Source organism: Gobio gobio (assembly GCF_949357685.1).
Source record: "Gobio gobio genome assembly, chromosome: 11".
Classification (NCBI taxonomy): domain Eukaryota; kingdom Metazoa; phylum Chordata; class Actinopteri; order Cypriniformes; family Gobionidae; genus Gobio; species Gobio gobio.
This window is the reverse complement of record NC_137104.1, coordinates 44,122,602-44,142,188: the sequence shown is the minus strand read 5'-3', so window position 1 is coordinate 44,142,188 and position 19,587 is coordinate 44,122,602. Positions and strand designations below refer to the sequence as shown.

The 19,587-nt window shown below is 38.7% G+C and overlaps 1 protein-coding gene across 2 annotated transcripts in view; it reads right to left on the bottom strand.

Moving 5' to 3' along the window:
* Positions 1-2,796: 2,796 nt before the first annotated feature.
* Positions 2,797-19,587, bottom strand: part of LOC307133418 (glutamate receptor ionotropic, kainate 5) — a gene marked incomplete at its 3' end in the record, with an annotated part of 58,957 nt that continues 42,166 nt past the window's right edge. The window contains exons 17-19 of one of the 2 annotated variants that reach the window (XM_079828497.1): positions 8,634-8,762; positions 4,344-4,522; positions 2,797-3,411 (exon numbers count right to left, since the gene is read on the bottom strand). In XM_079828497.1, the coding sequence (XP_079684623.1) occupies positions 2,797-3,411; positions 4,344-4,522; positions 8,634-8,762 (923 nt within the window). The remainder of the gene's footprint in view (positions 3,412-4,343; positions 4,523-8,633; positions 8,763-19,587) is intronic. The other variant, XM_079828498.1, reaches the window with a different exon arrangement.

Genomic DNA, 19,587 nt, shown 5'->3' with positions numbered 1-19,587 from the left:
TTCTCTAACTAAATTATTTTATTACTATAAAACATGACAGTGGGGTGGTGCCGCGGTGGGCAAGTGATGTAACCGGTAGGCGTGGCTTGGGAGTGGCCTCGAAGCAAGTGCATTCTGGGAGTTGTTGTCTTTCATCCACATGAGCCAAAAATAAATTTTATAATTATAATTTCATATTTCTACAACATAAATTACCTAATTTAAATACACATTCATCTTTCCAGCGGTGAAGTACTACCCCTTTAAGTGAGAGCCCTACAAAAAAAGGCCCTCAGACACTATTAAAACAAATACATCTACTATAATACTATATAGTTAAATAATTAATGTTTATAATTATTACAAAGGATTTAATGTAGTGGAAAAATACATTATTTGGAGTGAGATTTTGGACCAATTAAATTTCACTATGGGCGGGGCCTCACGGCAGGACTTCACAGGGATATGCTGTGTCTGAAGGAACAACGGTTGGTGGAAAGGGATTATCTGAAAGGAGAGAGTGGTTGTTTTTATAATTCAATTTCTAACAACAAATGTCATCATTTTAACACAGCCATAGAAACCAAGTGGTCGACAAAATGTCATCTTGTTTATCGCTTACCCTGATTGCAGGTTAGTACGACACAAACCAACCAGTTCAAGCACTTATCCCAGAATTAATTTATCGCATCACACCCGGTTAGGAAACAGTGTAAGGATTTAAGGTCTTCCAAACCAATTATTTATGATAAATAATAGTGAGCAAGATTTTTCTTCTCTAAATGATTAAACTACGTGTTTTTGTTGTTGTTGTTTAACTGATAGAAACATCCATCAAGGGCAAAAGTCACAGTTTGAATCACTCTGTTTTATTCCAAACATGTGTCTATATATTTAACGAAAGAGGGTAACACAGCCCTCCTACATAACCCCACAGTTTTATTGGAATATTAATAACAATATAATCTGAATCATTTGCCTCATTTTCTTAATTGTGGGTGTGATTCTTCAAGCACTGGTATAGAAATCTTTGAAAATTAATGAGAAATAAAAAAATCAGCTTTGAATTAAAAAATGACGATCACATTTCCATCTCTCTTTGACACACACACACACACACACACACACACACACACACACACACACACACACACACACACACACACACACACACACACACACACACACACACACACACACACAATCATAAAGCACCAACATACGGATGCTATAATGCTGCAGATTCTAAACAGGGCTGCTATGTTTACACTTTGGATATAAATGGGTATTGGCATCTTACAAGCACCCAGACAACTTCTAGTGCACTTCAACAAATCATTGATGATAGAGGCTCATTTAGTTCTGTAATGAAAACATCATTAACTGTCCTCTCTCACATAATCAGATAAATGCTCCTTCAGGTTCACAAAGGGTTTTCTGTCTCGTCTTGTTGTTGTTGTCCTTGTTCGGGGATGAGAAGTATTTCTCTGTGTACTTACGAGTTGCAAATATTGATGGACAGCTTGTTAAAATCAGCATGAAATCAAAACCGTTTCCTAACACACATTCTTGGTCTTATTGTGAACGATTCCCCGGTGCACGTTATTCCGAAAGGAAAATGTTTAATACTTTCTCACTTCTGAAATGACATTTCTGTTTGGCTGACAGCATCTGTGCAGGCTATTACCGGTAGTTAATGTTAACCAATAGCCACATTGACATTATTGTAGTCTACTGTATTAGGTACAATAATGCAGCCTTCCTAATATCTTCATAATGGCGGTTTATGTTAATACAAGAAAAGTTATGGCAAAAATAGTAAATAATAGACTTGAAAAGGCAATGTTACCACTGGGATTTGCTGAGATGGTCTCAAGGGTGAACTTGACCTCCACTGACATTCAGGTCTGGAATGCTGACTTTGCGTGATGCAATCAATTCCTGATGGATAAAATCAAGTCCTGCCCTACATTTTCATTCTTGAATATCCTGTTTTACCTGGAAATGTATAACATTTTGGAAGTAAAGTTTTTTAATGCTGTTCCATGTTGATTTGAACCTTTAACAGTTGGTGTTTTAATTAAATAAGACAGAAGATGAGAGATTGAAACCAGGTGAGTAATCTTAGAGGTTGAACAGAAAATGCAATTCCCGCCCACAAAACCTCCCCTCAAAACTTACAAAAAAATCGATATACTTTGTCCTCAGAGAAATTAACAAGAGGGAAAAAACAGGTATTTTTAAAAAAAGGATTAAAAGAATGAAACGAAAGAAAAGCAAGAAAGTAAAACAAGCACGTGACATTCAGGAGTAAAAATGAATTGTGACCCTTCCCCTTGTTTAAAGAAAGAGAGAATTTGCACCATAGTCCTTTCAGTTCAACTGCACACATTTTAGGTACAGACTCCATCGTCCTCTCACAGGAGTGTAGTCCCCCATCACAAATCATGGAGAAGATTCGTACTTCTATGCAAAAATGATAGTCGTTCTTATAGTTTCCCTCTGTGTTTCCCTTCATGACATGTTGCATAGCATACTTACACAGGATATGCATTACATAGTCTCAACAGTGTGCAAACCTCACTGGCTCTCCGAGTACCACTGAATGATGTGGTGTTAAACCAGACAGTTGGACAGGAAGCGGTTGGCTGAATCATCCTTCTTTCACTCAGTGTCCATTAATGTCCTTTTGCATCCAAAAATTGCCTTTATTTGCAGTTTCCCAGAGGTCACTTTGACTGGAGGTGTGGGCAGAGTCATTCCATCTGTTCTCCAGCACTCATTTACATTAATTTATTGTCCAGATGAAAGACAGTCTCAGTCCTGGTTGCAGAGGAGATCAGTAGAGGGAGTTTTAGTGGGCGCCATTGGTCTCGGAGGGGGCGTGGGTTTGGCCCTGCGTGGGCTGCCTGAGCCCCCACCCTCACTGTCGGTGTTTGTATTGGAGGTGGAGGAGGGCGGCGGCGGCGGCAAACGTGGGAGAGATGATGTGGCTGAGGCCAGTGGCGAGATGCGCGAACAAGAGGACGTGGAGCGAAGGCTCTGGATCCGCCGGCACTCCTGGCACACCCGCACGTGCGTGCAGCCGCGGGGCGCCGCTGTGGGGACCAGAGCGGGTGTGCTGCTTGGGACATTGGCACTGAGAGGGTCCTCCAGCAGTCGCTGAGGGCCCGGGCCCATTTCTGCAGCGCCCCCACCGGGTCCCGGTCCTGCTGCGGAACCGGTTAACTGCCCCGTCCCACTGTAGAGTTTGCCGTTGCTAAGACGCATCTCCCGCACAAGCCGCATGGGCCGGGGAGCTCCTAAAGGGAGACGGGCTGGGGGCCGAAGGACGCCGTGGGACGAGAGGGGTCGGCGGCGCCGCAAACGAGAGTTCTTTTTACAGGAGATAACGTTCCTGAATTCAGTCATCATTTCCTGACATACTGATACCTTAGTGAGGAGGAAGAGTAGAAAGAGAGTCAGGATGGAAATACATAAAAATATAAAAAGAACAATATAATTTTATCATTTACCTAAAGAGGGCATCACTATTACTACATCATATTGAGAGTTAGGGCAGTGGTTCTCAACCTTTTTGACTCAAGGCCCCACGCATTGTCCTCAACATAATTTGAAGGCCCCATTATTTTAATGGCTGTTTTACATTATTTAAATAAATAAAAAAAAGACATTTTGGAAATTCCCTTTGGAAATGTGCTGAGGCCTCATAGAGGGTCCGGCCCCCTGATTGAAAACCACTGAGTTAGGGGTTTCTAATAAACAGGTGTAAAAAATACATACATTTAAATATATGCATTCAGAAGATGATTTTGTTGAAAGCGACTTACAATGCATTTTAGATGTATATGATATCAGTAAATGTGCTCATAGGGAAACCTAACCTATGACCTTGGCGTTACTAGTGACATGCTCTGCCAATTGACCTGCAGAAATATCCTGCATTGAATGTATTCAAAGTACATTTTTCAGAACAAGAACAAACAAGTTTTTACTTTCCCATTTGTCTAAAATAAAATGAATATGTTTTCAAGCAATGTTTTTTAGTTCTAAAAATATTTAATTTTCCATGAAATGAACATGCTAAAATCGTCTACAGTAGCATTCATTCATACTCTGAGCAACTTTTCCCTAAATTTACATACATGAATGTGGTAGATGCTTTTATTTAAAGCAACTTGCACACACTGCATTCAAGGGACAGGTTTTAGCATATGCATTTCCAGGAAATTGAACTAATGACCTTGTTTTTGCTAGCACTACGCTCACTGTTTGAGCTAAAGAAATATGTACGATAAATAGAAAGCTATAAAACAGTTACATCATGAACACAGACGGCGTGGCTGGTTGGAGTTGTGACCTACTCGTGCATGTCTGTGGTTTCGGGCGGGGCAGTACCCAGTACGGGCGTGAGGGCGTACCTCATCTGTCTCGGCTGACCGGCGTGTGGACCACACAAACTCCATAATGGCTACAAAAACAGCTATTATGAGCCCACATATCAGCACCACGAATATCCCGCCGATATTCTCCATACCTAGACCTGAAAGAAAAACATGGCAATGTGAGTAACACAGTAACTGTCCTTATACAAACACACTGTGGATCTGATTAGAGATCTGCATTCCCACAAAATTCCAGAGGGATCCTATTAAACTACATTTCTGAGATGTAGGTGGGTGTGGGCGGTATTCATCAGAGGAAAGAATGAAGTTTGTGAGTTTGATAACTAAAATTTAAATTTAAATTAAAAAAAGAAGGGAGAACCGATTAATTAAAAAAAATCTGAACAATGCAGTGGTGTTTTTTCAACACCACGCATAAGTTTACGCAACAGAATTAGGAATTATGATATTAGGAAGAATAAACAGCATTATTTAAAAAAAAAATCTGGGAATGGAGCCAAAATGCATCATGAGCCATTGGGAGTAAAAAAGGCAGTCTTAATTCTATAATATATATATTAGGGCAGTCAATTGACTAAAATATTCGAATTGGGATTAATCGCATGAGTTAACTCGTGATTAATCGCAACTTAATCACACATTTCTATCAGTTCTAAATGTACCTTAAATTAATCCTTTTAATACTCTAATCAAAATGGGCATGGACAAATATGCATGCTTTATGCAAATGTATGTTTATTATTAGTGAAACCATACTCAACAGAGCATGAAGACTAGACATGTATCGAAGGTCATAGATGTTTTTCAAAGAACTTGTTCATGTCTATTAGACATGAAAAAAGAACAGAAATACCAGGTTGCCATTACTTCTCTTTCTTTGCACTGAGCAATTTACTTACACAAGCCTGTTTACATTTTCAGACGACATGGCGAACTGGGATAGCTCTGTGGAGGCTGTGTGCAATGCAAGGCATATGCTCGAATGGGGGCTGCCTGGCCGCCTCAGTCATGTTACGTGCACTATCAGTGGTCAGTATGCTAATTTTGAGTTCAATGTTCCACTGTCTGGCTACTTGCAGAAAGTGCTCAGCGCAAACGCCAACATAGTGCCTCTCGTCTGTCTTCATAACGGTCAAAGCATGCGACCGAAGTTTCCAGTGTGTGTCAAAATAATGTGCTGTGACACCCAGGTAGCTATGGTTGCTGAGGGAAGTCCAGTAGTCTCCGGTGAGTGCAACCGTGTTTGTCTGTCTCAAGTTCAACGCCTCCTCAACTTTAGCTTTCTCCTCGTCATATAAGTTGTGAATCTTGCTTGTAAGGGTGGCTCTTGAAAGTAGTTCATATGTAGAATCGTTAGATGCAATGCAAATAATTTCAACTAGACCCTCGTCCTCCACTACATTAACTGGTCTACATGCTGTAGCTACCCATTTAGCTATCGTCGTGGTGAGTCTATTGCTTGCGGAGTTGTCCATCCGTTTACGCTGCAAACTATCTAGTGTGGTCTGCCTTTGGCGAGGGGGAGGATAGCTCTCTGCATCAGTTGTATGCTTCACCATCAAGTGATATTTTAAACTCGATGTGCTGCGGTGATAACTTAAAGAGCACCTATCATGGAATTTTGAAATTTACCTTTCATGTAGTGTGTAACATAGATCTAAGTGAACAAAAACATCCTGTGATAGCTTGAAATATGACAGTGCACCGTATATGTAGTTATTTTCTTTCAAAAGTAAGAGTCGACTCGGAGTCATTTTTAAGAATCGTTAGAAGACCGAAGCTTTTTCTCTGACTAGTTGACGTCAACTTGTCAAGTTATTTGAATACGATACGCCCACTTATTGCGCTCCAAGACGCCAGTGAAAACTAGAAAACATCATGGCCACGAGACGCTGTGTTCTGAAGTGCGACTCAAAAGCAAACTTTTTTCATCTGCCCAAGGATGAGCATTTGAAGACTAAGTGGCTTGAAGACAAACCATACATCGTCGCGATTGAGTGTTTATTATTAGTCGTCAAATGTATGTTTCGCGATCTCAGGAAGCTTTTATTATGGACTTTTATTATGGCACATGGTATCTTCTTCGTCTGTCTGTACCATATATGGATTACATGTGCACAGAGTGCCCTCCGGCTGCCAGTATGAATTGAAAACAACACACAAGAGACTCAATCGCTCATGATTAGGCTATTTCTGCCCATTTTGAGGAAGTATTGAATAAAAAATACTCCTCTGTTTAGAAATTTGACACAGACATATGAGAATCTATCAATATGTCTCCTCATCTGCACACTTTTGAACTAAAAGCCCTGAGGGATGTTGATTTGTCGCGAGTCTTCGTGAGGAGTTTTTTTATGAATGAGATCAGCTGAGGCTCATATTACAATCAAACAGTACCGACGCGGTTTTCATATTCATAACTCCTGACACATATTAACAAATTACTGTCATTATAAGACTTTGATGGGCGTTCCGTTTCCGAAAATATCTGCACAGACTCTACCAATCACAACTGACTGGGTCATCTGACCAATCACCACAGATTAGCGTCACGTAAAGGCGGGGTTTTGAAAAGTGAATCACTAAAGGAATCATTTGAGAATCGCTGTCAAAACAGGTAAAAATAAATGCATATTATAAGAAAACTAAAGTCTTTTTTGTCATTGCATGCATGCAAAACTGTTGTTGGGGACTTCTAAAACAATATTTGGAACATTTTAAATGCCATGATAGGTGCTCTTTAATTCACATCGACAATAAATTGCAACAACTTTTGTCTTGTCCACAGAACCTTCAGACATCGTTTTGTATATGAATTTTCCGTTCAGAAGACCCTTTTCTTTCTCCATTTCGGTTTGCTGCTGCATCCTTTACGTCTATGGCTGCTTTCGATTTCTCCAACTACGGGCTAGGCCACGGGTAAAAAAGAAAATGTGCGCTGCATTAATCGCGCGTTAATATAATTAGTGCCGTTAAAATTAATTTGCGTTAATGCATTATTAACATGTTAATTTTGACAGCCCTAATATATATATATATATATATATATATATATATATATATATATATATATATATATATATATATATATAGTTCTAAAAAACAGTTGAGAACAGACAGGAACTTCCGGCCATTTTGCAGCCAGAATAGAGGGTATGCAATGCATTGGCGTCACTTTCCCGCCGGTTTAGAAGTACAGGATGACAAAAACACTCATATTATTTTGAAGCTCATATTATTTGACATTTTCTTGTAGACCTGTAAATAACCCTAAGAGACTGTAAATGTCACTATCTGGTAAAAACACAAGCTTTGCAAACCAGACTCGAGAAATTACACACATAGGCACACATGTGTGTACATGCCTGCCCACCAAATAGCTACCATTTTCCGTCCATTCCCCCTGGGTAATTGTGAGTCAATAACACACAGAATGCAAATATCACCAGACCACATAAATAAACACTCAGTGTTGGCAGAACTGTGAAGCATCTGTAATTTGAAACAGACGGATGTAGTACATCCTATAAGCTATATTACAACAATATAGAGAACGACAGGAAATCAAATATCTACACTGCCAATGTTTGTGTGATTTGAATAAAAGTAATTTTTTAGATTGAACACAAATAGATGTTTGTTGAAGAGAAAAATATATACTTGGGTAGGCTAGGCAATACCTACATCTACATTCAGGATTCCCAACCTTTTATGACCAACGAATTTCCATGATTTATATATCAATGTTTATGTTTATAAAACACATTTTTACTGACACCGCACTCACAAAAAGTCATTTATAGACAAATAAATACTTTAGAAATTAGAAAAAACGTTGACTTTATTTATAAAAATGTCCATGACCTTTTAAGATTTTAATTTCCATGACTCTCAGGCCTGGAAATTGCACTGTGTATTCATATTATATATCTATCCCTAATCCAAAAATACATCTATTGCTATTTTATCTCTTTTAAATATATTTTCCTTGCATTCATCAGGTTTTTGAATTCTACTAAAATTGTAGGTTAAAAGGATAAAACAAATAGGATACATCTTTGTCCCTGTGAGAATAGCAAAACTTCCTCACACAAATACACACTCACATACTTGAGAGATTATAAACATCCAGAGTCGTACCAGACCCCATAAATTAAAGTGCCAGTACTATTGGCATCACGACGTACAGTAACAGAACAGTACATTATGGTGAGATGCTAATGAGTATAATAACAGTGTTTCACTCACCTTTGGCTCGATGGTCTTCTTCTTTAGGACACTTTCCCCCCTCCCACCATCGACGCTTTAGGATTTCTAATCTGTTGTTCTCTTGCAGCTGCAGCACACCTAACGTGATCTCATCTCTGAATGGTGAACCTGCAAGAGAGAGAATGAAATGAGCTAGTTTAGCTGGTTGGTAGATTAGACTCCCAGGGATACCAGCTGACCAAAACCAAAGTGTCCAAAACCATCTACTGTAAAACCTTGGCAAGGCTAGGAAACTAGATAACTACCTTAAGATAAGAGTTACAGAAGTGAAGACAGGCTAAGGCTAGCAATGCTACATGCATGTTAAGACTAGCAATGTCACACCAGTTTTTGGCCTTTTAGACACTTCTACTGACAGGGACAGTGATTGGAACTTAAACTAGTGTTGCCCTCATTAGCACTATGGTTCAACGTGCCAAAACACATAAGCTAACTGCTAAGATATCACTCTAAATGACTTAAGTCAACGGATGTTGTGCAAATGAGTTACATTAGCTAGTGTGTCAGAATGAAAATGAATGTTATGATAGGTTAATCCTCAATTATTTGACTTGTTAGAATAACATCATCCTTCATTAGACATTACTATATCACATCTAATCATGTCCCGCTAATAACAATGTGACGTGAAAGGAAGTGTTCATCAAATTAATAGATGTTAATTTAAATTAGACACTGCAGATATGCACTGAAATGGATCAGCTGGCACTGAATGTTACTTTATTATTCATTCAAAGGCTGTGAATGTGCAGTATCATACAGGTGCATGTTTTTGCACCTCAGTATAAGCACAAAACATTTATTTTATGTGTCAATATCACTTATATCAAGCCCTGAAATTAAAGTTGCCATTTATTTTCATTTTCTCATGTCATGTAGACTTAAGAAATATGCAATCTTTTTAAAACCTTGCTAACCAACCCAGGAAAAATGTGCCTGTGGCAACATTTGTGCAGAATGATAATACGTTGCTTCGTGCATGTTTCACAATACTTCTTCAAAGTGAAATGTAAAATAAATGGGGCTAAAGACACAGATATGTGAATTTGGCAACATTTTATTATCTGGGTTGTTGTACGTATTGCAGCAATTGGGAAATTGAATAGACTATGAGTGGCATTAATATGTTAATGCATTAATCACATTTTAAAATTAATGTACCACCTACACTAAACCCCTAAACCTAACCAATAGCAAAAAGCATAGCATTTGCTGAAGCAACCACAGTGAATTGTATGTATGTTTTTGTTTTACAAAATAGTTTTACAAAAATGTAGATGTATGCATCTGTTGGGTAACTTACTCTAAAAAAAGAATTCATTACTAGCTACTAATTACATCTTCAACAGTGTAATTAGATTACTGTACTAATTACTCTGTAAAAAGTATTGGATTGCTTATTACTACTTACTTTCTAAATCTCATATCAACTTCAACCAGTTGAACAATACAAGGATAGATATGAAACTGCACTTTTGATTCTTTCAAATAAACAATATACAACTGCATAAAATATTCTTGAATTGACCAAAGTGTGTAAAGGGAGAAGGTTACATTAGAAACATATGGACCCACATTACATTAGGTGGCCTTTAAGGGATAGTTCACCCTGAAATTAAAATAAAGTCATCTTTTACTCACCCTCCTGTTGTTCCAATGCCCTATGTCCTTCTATATTTTTCGGACCTCAAAAGCAGAAAAAAAAAAAAAAAGTCCTGCACGCCGCGTGCTCCTATAATGGCAGTGAATGGCGACCAGGCTAAACCTTTACAAAAAGGATACAAAAGTATCACGCAATGATACAGTGAGACGCAGTGTTGGGGAAAGTTACTTTGAAAAGTAATGCATTACAATATTGCGTTACTCCCTTAAAAAGTAACTAATTGAGTTACTTAGTTACTTTTTAAGAAAAGTAATGCGTTACATTACTTTTGCGTTACTTTTTCTCACCTGGGCTGGGCTTGTTTTTGTTTTTGTTTATAACTAAAAAGTAATATTTTTGTGCAACGGTAAAGACCTCTTCATACCAAAATTGAAATAAGCCCCAGGCTGAGGTAAAAATGCGAATTCACGCATGAACAGTAGAGGGCGCAGCATTCTGGATAATGGTAGAATGGGATGCAGGAGAAAAAAGTTTTACCAATAAAAACAAAAAATCTAGTAATTTTCATCATCAAAGGTCAGCAGCAAGACATTGGTTAATTAAATATAAAGGTAGATTATGCATAAAAATGTATGTTTTATTTAACATTTAATTATTGGAGGTTTGCATAGTAGGCTACTCTGATTTTGCATTTGACTGATTTTAATCATTTTGAGGAGTACAGAATCTTTATTGTGCAAGTGAGATAAATAAATGCTCACATTTAGTCTGGAACTACAATAACCATCATGTTTACACACAACGCCTCTGCACTTATTTTTCTCAACATGGGGGCAGGAGAGCTGTCAGTCAAATGAATGTGAAAAAGTAACTCAGATATTTTGTTGTAAATTTGGAAAGTAATGCGTTACTTTACTATTTACTTGGAAAAAGTAATATTATTACGTAACTAAAGTTACTTGTAATGCGTTACCCCCAACACTGGTGAGACGTGCGCCATATTAAAAATGTTCAGGAGGCATAAAATAAGGTTTTGCGAGAGAGAATGCGTATTATTCAGTCAAAATACTGAGCTCGGCTGTTACTCTGTGCGTGTTCCTGTGAGTGCGTGCGAGCCGTCAACAGCCACTCATGCTTATAACTCGCACTGTTGTCATGGTACCCAGGATGAGCACACACACGCACCATTTTGAGAAATCAGGCTCAACAGAAACAGACGCGACTCTTGTCTTTTCTATAAGGTATATGATAAGAAATAATACGATAATACTAATAGTAAGGTAAACCGCCTGAAGTGAATGTTGTGTACTGGTTGTCATGAGAACATTGCGTGAGCGGCTGCTGACGACGCGGGCGCACTCGCAGGAGTAGCCTAGCTCAATATTTTGACTGAATAATATGGTTTCTTTCTCGCAAAACCTTATAGTATGCCTCCTGAACACTTTCCATATATGGCGCGCATCTCACTGTATCATTGCGTGGCCATAGGCTGTAGTTTTTGCGGTGTTCAAGTGTTCAACTTTTTTGTCTAGACAAAGTCAATGTGAGCCTACATCACCGTTCCACTAGTTCTTTGACTTTGGTTTTTGGTGCCTTAACCCAGTCTAAGCATGCTGTGAGGACATCATCTGCACTCCACGTAGCTATGGAAGCAGATGGGGTGTCCATGGTGACCAACCTCTTCATGAATGAGTGGATGAGAGGATTTTATCACTTGGCACCAGAACTTTGGAAGGCGACCTGAAAAGATGTGTTAGAACTGGGAGGAGGGAATGAATGTTTGAGCTCCTGGAAGACATTCTATGACCTGGAGATAGACTTTGAAGACGGATGCTGCTCCTGGGTTCTCATTTCAAATCTAGTTACGGGTTCATGCGATTATGAGCATATGGTGATATTTTGGAGGACAGTTAAGCCTAGTGGTCATGAGGTTGTTGGACTTATCTTCCTGGAGGACAGAAGATCAAAAACCGCAAGCAGCACTGGTAATTTCCTCACCGCATCTATTCACCTACTGTAGCTAAGTTCCTCACCTATATTTGCATCCCTCCTTCATATGTTCTCTCTCTTATTCTCATAGTCTTATCCTCTAAAACAAGACTGTACTCTTTACTACTTTCATTTTTGGATCCATCTTTTTTTTTTATGGACCAAAAACGAAAATGCTTTTAATTATTCGTTAATATGCATTATGGGAGTCTACAGCAGCACATATTTGCACACGGATTGGGCAGGTTCTTAAAGGGATAGTTCACCAAAAAATGAAAATGATCCTATAATTTACTCACCCTCAAGCCATCCTTGGTGTATATGACAGCTTCTTTCAGATGAATACAATCAGAGTTTTAAAAAATATCCTGGCTCTTCCAAGTATTAAATTGGCAGTGAATGGCAGCCCAAAATGGTAAGCCCAAAAAAGTGCATCCATCCATCCATTATCAAAGTAATCCATACGGCTCCAGGGGTAAGGCCTTCTGAAGCGAATCGATGGGTTTGTGTAAGAAAAATATCCATATTTAAAACTTTATAAAGTAATCTAAAAAAGTATAAAAGTACTCAACTTACGGAAAAAGTGTAATTAATGCGACGATGACGTCGGCCGTAGCGCAAGCATTTTTAACTGCTAGGGGCGACACTTTCTTCGTATGGATTATTTTTATAATGGATGGAGACACTTTTTTTGAGCTTCAAATTTTGGGCTGCCAGTTACTGACATTATAAAGCTTGAAAGAGCCAGGACATTTTTTAATACAACTCAGATTGTATTCGTCTGAAAGAAGAATGTCATTCATACCTAGGACGGCTTGAGGGCGAGTAAATCATGGGCTAATTTTCATTTTTGGGTGAACTACCCCTTTAATATCCAATCTGCCCCTCAAAACCTCTAGCGCCACAGTTTTTAGCAGGGGCGTCCCGCCTCAAAAAACGGAATGAGAAAATAATCCATATTACAACAAAAAAAGCAAATATGACAAAATGTGACAGTAAAAAGTGTATACATCACAAATTTTTCTAAAGTAATACCGTCCAAAAGCGACACCCGCAGGTAAAGTTACAGTGGGAGTCTCAGCTCGTCTCTCTTGCCTCCCATGAGCTCACTGAGTTCTAACAGACCCCCTAAAGCATGCGGGTTTGGTGGGGGGTAATTGAGAATGAATGGGGGGAAGTCACATGAGATAAGGCAATGCCTCCGTCACGCTATGATTGGATATGATTGGTTTGTGTGATAAATCCCGCCTCTCGTTTAAAAAAAACAAACTGTGAGAACTCACTCATCTCCTCATTTCAGAACACCACTACACACAACTGGTTTTTAACATCAGTGTTGTTGTTAACTAAAACTATTCAAAATTGTATTCTTTAATTGAAATAAAGCTGAAACAAAACAAAATATATATAAAAATATTAGAATATAAATATACTGAATAAAAATATAAAATAAAAAAAGTAGCCTGACGTCATCATACTCAATTCGAGTCAGAATATGAGTTTGATACTGCATTGGGCTGTGATTATGGGGCGTGTTTAAACCGAACCAGGAAAGAAAATGCCTCTGCACTCAATTGGATAGACCTACAACCAATCAGAGCAACGGAGCGACGCATAGTTGTCAACAGAACTCAACTGCACGTAAGCTGGAATAGGTAGAAGATGAGTGTAAATGATCTTTGTCGGTGTTGTAAAAAATAATTTAAGGATTATTCAGGATTAGAACGAATTCAACCCAAGCGCTCTTTGGTGACGTGCATGATTACATCACTGTTGATCATCTGTCCATCATTGTATAAAGGCCGCCTCCACAATTTGATTGGTCCGAACAGCTCTTGTTCGAGCATAGTTGCTCCACAACGGATCAAGTCCAGACTGAACTAATTAAAACAAACTTAATTTAAATAATTAAACTGTAATATAAATAACACTAAAATAACAGGACATTCTCATGTATTTTATTGCTCCCAGTGTTTTCAATTTCTGTCCCATTAGATTTCCACAATTTTTAATCCTTCTTCAGGTTTCACCCAATCCTCCCCAAATTTCATCAGAAATCTCACAGACCTTGTCAGTAAAAAGATATTAAAAGGTTTCTGTTAAACTACACTGTTCAAGTGGTGTAACACATCAAAGACACTAAACAGGAAGTAAGGTCGTCTTTTCAATTTTTGAGATATGGACATGAAACTTGCTATGTATAGTTGTCAAGAGCATTTGGTGACAGTTCCACCTAGTCAAGACTTCATAAAAATATAACTTTTTAGTTTTATCTATTTAAGAATGTTTTTCCAGATTTGCTCTTTTTTCATTTTGTTTCCTTCATAAATATAAATGACACTAAACACCCTATAATTAAATTGCTAGAAAAGATGCCACACATGAGGTGAGGCTGTTTTAGACAAAACATTTTCATATTGATATGACTTAGAAATGTATAAATAGTGGACAATCTACTCTACTAATGATAGATTTTGTTTTCATAATCTACTAATGATAGATTTTATTAGAGTCCAGAACAGACACATTTTAAGCCTCTTTCTATTCTTACAAAAACCAAAAGTAGCAAGTAGGGATCACAATTCCAGGACAAAAAGCAATACAGTTGCTAAATATATGCAGCCTTTTGATGAATTGTACACTGAACAACACTGGAGCTGAATTAAAGACATTTTGCATTTCAGACATCTGCTGATAAGCTTCAAAAGAATGGTGAAAAATATAACAGAACTATTAGCTTGCTTAGACGTCTTCGGGAATTGGAGCAGTAGGCCTACTGTGCGAAATCACCACATGACGCCAATAACACTTTTACGGCCTATTTCACTTTCACAGCTGGATGTAAGCTTCTTAAATTTTGACTTGACAAGCCCCTTTGCACTCAAGTCCAGAAAACCCAACTACATTATTCCTGTGAATACAGTGGCTCAGTGGTGGCCATTATCTCACCTAGCCCAGTCCTTTAGCCACAATTAAGACCCCATGTTTTCTCTTTTTCTGCCTTCCTCATTGTAACACCCAATAGTGAGTATTAAAGCCCTCAACACAAAACACATATGCCATAAATTGTTCATTCCCCCTCCTTCATATATCTGTCTGTCAATGAATAATTGCTCAAAATGCCAAATGTCAAAAACAAAGTCGGAAATGCTATTTATCAAGCTTTGCAGCAAGTGCCAAGCCATCTATCCAGGAGAAAAAATAAGAGAGAAATGTGCAATATCAGAGAGTGACGAGATGCTATCATTGTGACACCGGCTTTCTTGTCTGTCTGATGTTCTCTAGTCTATCATCATGTATATTTCTGGCAGAACTGAAACATAGTTAATGGATTTACTTTGGATTTTTTTATTTTATTCAAAGGGATAATGGAGAGAGAACTAAAAAATATTCACACTCAAACTTGTGCCATCCACTTGAGCACCATGGATTAAAGGGAAAGTTCACCCAAAAATGAAAATTCTGTCATCATTTACTTACCCTCAAGTTGTTCCAAACCTGTATGAGTTTCTTTGTTCTGCTGAACACAAAAGAAGATATTTAGAAGAATGTTTGTAACAAAGCAGATATGAGCAACTATTGACTACCATAGTATTTTTTTTCCTACTATGGTAGTCAATAGTTGCTCTATCTGCTTGGTTACAAACATTCTTCTAAATATCTTCTTTTGTGTTCAGCAGAACAAAGAAACTCATACAAGTTTGGAACAACTTGAGGGTGAGTAAATGATGACAGAATTTTTATTTTTGGGTGAACGATCCCTTTAACATGTCAAGGCAAAGTTTATTTATATAGCACATTTTATCCACAATGGTAATTCATAAGAAATACATACAAGAAATAAAAATACCATGTATACGAAATAAAAATAATCATATTTAACTAAAGGCTAAAATACTATTCCTGACTAAATTCAGGGCTCCCCTGTCTGAACAGAACGGTCAGAGATTTTCGGTTCGTGAGACACACTAGTAGCAGCCCGGTTTCCTAGTGACCTCCTGTCTTTCAATAGGGAGGAGTTTTTCCCGACACCTTCTGCCTCTGATGGCTTCCAGTGTCCCTCCGACCCCTCATTGGAGTGGAGTCCTCCAACCCCTTAAAGGGGTAGGGATGTCAGACTCAGTTTCAGTCAATCTCATGTTAATCTTGAGTACCTATATTTCATCCTTCATATCTCCAAGAAGTCTTTAGTTTTATTATATTTATAAAAGAAAGATACGCTGTACCGAATGTTTCTGAATAAAACAGAGCGGGTGGAGGCGTATTGTGTGGGCGGAGCTAAAGAATCATGGATGCAACCGATCGACGAGAGTAGCCGAGTGCAGGCGGGGAGGAGCTGCAAACGGAGATGTGAAGTCGGACACTTTCTGCTTCCCGTAGTGACTCTCGCCCTGTGTTTGCATACTTTATCACAGATGAAGTGAAATAAATGCAATATTTGTCAAATACACAGATGTTTCAGAAGACACATTCATTCAATACTTTATGTAAGCTACTGCTTAATACAGCCTCTGTTTGTAAAATAATAAAGTTTAACATATAAGCCTACACTATCAATGAAGTGGGGTCTACGTTTTTCCAGTTTTATTTTGATAAACATGAAAATATGACATTGCGACTACATGAAAAGAGGTTTTACTGTTATAAAAAACTGATATGTGAGCATTAGTGGAACTGAAGGTTTTAGAATAAACACGAAACACGTGATCGCTGTCATGCGGTGAATCCGGCAAATTGTGGAACAGCTGTGTCGTCATCAGAGCTTGTGCAGTCGCTCTGGAGAAGCTGCACAAAATGCACCAGCCGGCTGCTCTCGAATCGCTCTCGTGGCACTTTGTTGACATACGTCATAGTCACGTGGCGTCGGCGCTGGCTCAAGTCGGACAAAATTTCGAACCGGCATGCACTGCTTCAAGTCAGCCGCCGATCGAACAAGTCTATTGTGTTGAGAGCGTCTGAAAGCTGTGACATCCTTAAACGTGGAAAAAAGGTTATCCTAGATAAACCATGGCTATCAATCAGATTCAGCCATACATGTATGATCCAGAATCTGATCCGAGGCTGAAATTGAACAGGAGCAGCAGCAACAACAACTACAGCAGGATGCCTCTATGTGGTATGTACTGTAACTGTATTTGCTTAGCGGCTTGTCATGCGCAAGTTTTACAACATTTGTGTGTGTTTACTCATGGTTTATGAGGACATAATTTGGTTTATGGACTATTGTATGCGATTTAGCATTTAGCAGTAGCAAGTGGAACGCTTTTGCACGTCAGACTAGTGCGTGTTTACATAGAAAAACAATGGAATAGTAGTGCATTTGAATGAACGCGTTGATAGCTAACAACACAAAAAACATTTGAAGCAGTTTTACTCACCGCCTGCTTCCAACGCATGACCGTGAACCTTAATCGCTGGGACTGCTCCATCTTTCAGCATTAGACAAGCTACAAATCCGGCGTCGAACTGGGCCATGTCTAGAAATCATCGTCGCCGAAATGCAGGGAACAAACAAAAACACTTGCACAACTCCGTTGTTGTTCCGGAAAAACAAACTCCATCCACTGTCCCATTAAAGCTGTACAGGGTGGCCTTGCCCCGACAACCAAAAACACACTTCTTTGGTGACATTGTTAATTTTCTGTTAAAGTCCTGTGACTGCAGCGCAGCCGGCTTCCCTTAAGTCGAGCAAAGCGCGTTAATGGGTGTGCATTTGCCCTCTTGCTCTATTCGCGCGTGCATGCGCCCTTCCGGGAGAAGAGCCCATACGGCCCGTACAAGGACATTCCGCCCTTGTTGACGTCACGCAGACCCATACTCGAAAAAAACTTTCCGAAACTTGTGAGAAACTGGAAGAGTATTTTTGGCACAGAAATACTCCATCAAACGTCCAACTTATTTTTTTAAACTTTGTCCATGTTTAGCATGGGAATCCAAGTCTTTAACAGTGTAAAAAGCTCAGTGTGCATGAAACAGCATTTCACCCCCCCTTTAATGGAGTGGAGTTATCACCCACTGACTGCCACTGAAGGCTTTCGGCACTACACCAGCCTGTCAGAGTTTGGGTGGTAAAAATCACACCTTAGACAGAAATAAAACAGAAATTGTGCCTCATAAATAAACAAATTACTGCTAATAAATATTATTTGTATATTTACTAGGCATATTTATTGCCAAATAAATACTGTTTGAGATATAAAACGTGTAATTTATCTGCCACTAGTGGTAATGTTTATACATAGGTTGATTACATTGAATATACTCTTGAGAAGAAACAAATGTTATTTTAATTGTCTCTGCTCATTAAACTGGGATGGCTGTCACTAATGATGGTTTTGGTAATCAAGTAACCGTTCGATTATTTTGACAATGAATCAAGTAATCAGACTTTTTTTGTGGTAATAAAAATTGAAAAAAAGTGAACAATAACCATTAAAATTACTTTAAATACATGGGTATGATAACAATGGGTCAATAATAATTGTTGTTCAATAATACCATATGATTATTTTCTTTTGATACTTTATTTGAACCACTGTTAAAATACATAATGTAACATACATAATATAAACATAATCAACGTATGTACATTATATTTATTGGTTTCCAAAGTGGCCACTCAACTAAGACTGTCCTGCTCTCGGTTATTGAAGCTGGTAAGAGCAGCTTCCAAATCCTCAGTACTCATCTTACTGGATCTGTCTGCTGCTTTTGACACAGTTAACCACCAAATCCTCTTGTCAACCCTCAAGACGAAGGGTATCTCAAAAACTGCACTCCAATGTTTCATGTCTTACTTCAGGTAGGTCCTTCAGGGTGTCTTTGAGGGGTGTCCAAGTTGTAAAATCTAGGTACTGGGGTGCCTCAGGGCTCAGTGCTTGGACCACTTCTCTTCTCCATCTATCATCCCTAGGATTTGTCATTTAGAAACATGTTTTTTTGTATCACTGCTATGCTGATGACACACAACACTACCGCTCAGCCAGATGATTCAGCGGTAGCTGCTTGCATCTCAGCCTGTCTGACAGACATTTATTTCTGGATGAAGGACCACCAGCTTCAGCTGAACATTGCAAAGCGAGAACTGCTTTTGGTCTCAGCCAACTCAACACTTCATCACAACTACTATAACTCCATCTACGACAGCCAGGAATCTTGGAGTTGTGGTTGATGATCAGTTAAACATCCCAGACCACATTGCTAGAACTGCCCAGTCCTGCAGATTTGCCTTAAGACGCGTTTCCACTGAAATTGCCTGGAACATTTGTCCCAGGACCTTTCCCCCCCAAAACCTGTTGCTGTCTGCGTTTTCATTGCGGTCTTAAGTACCATGAAGATTAG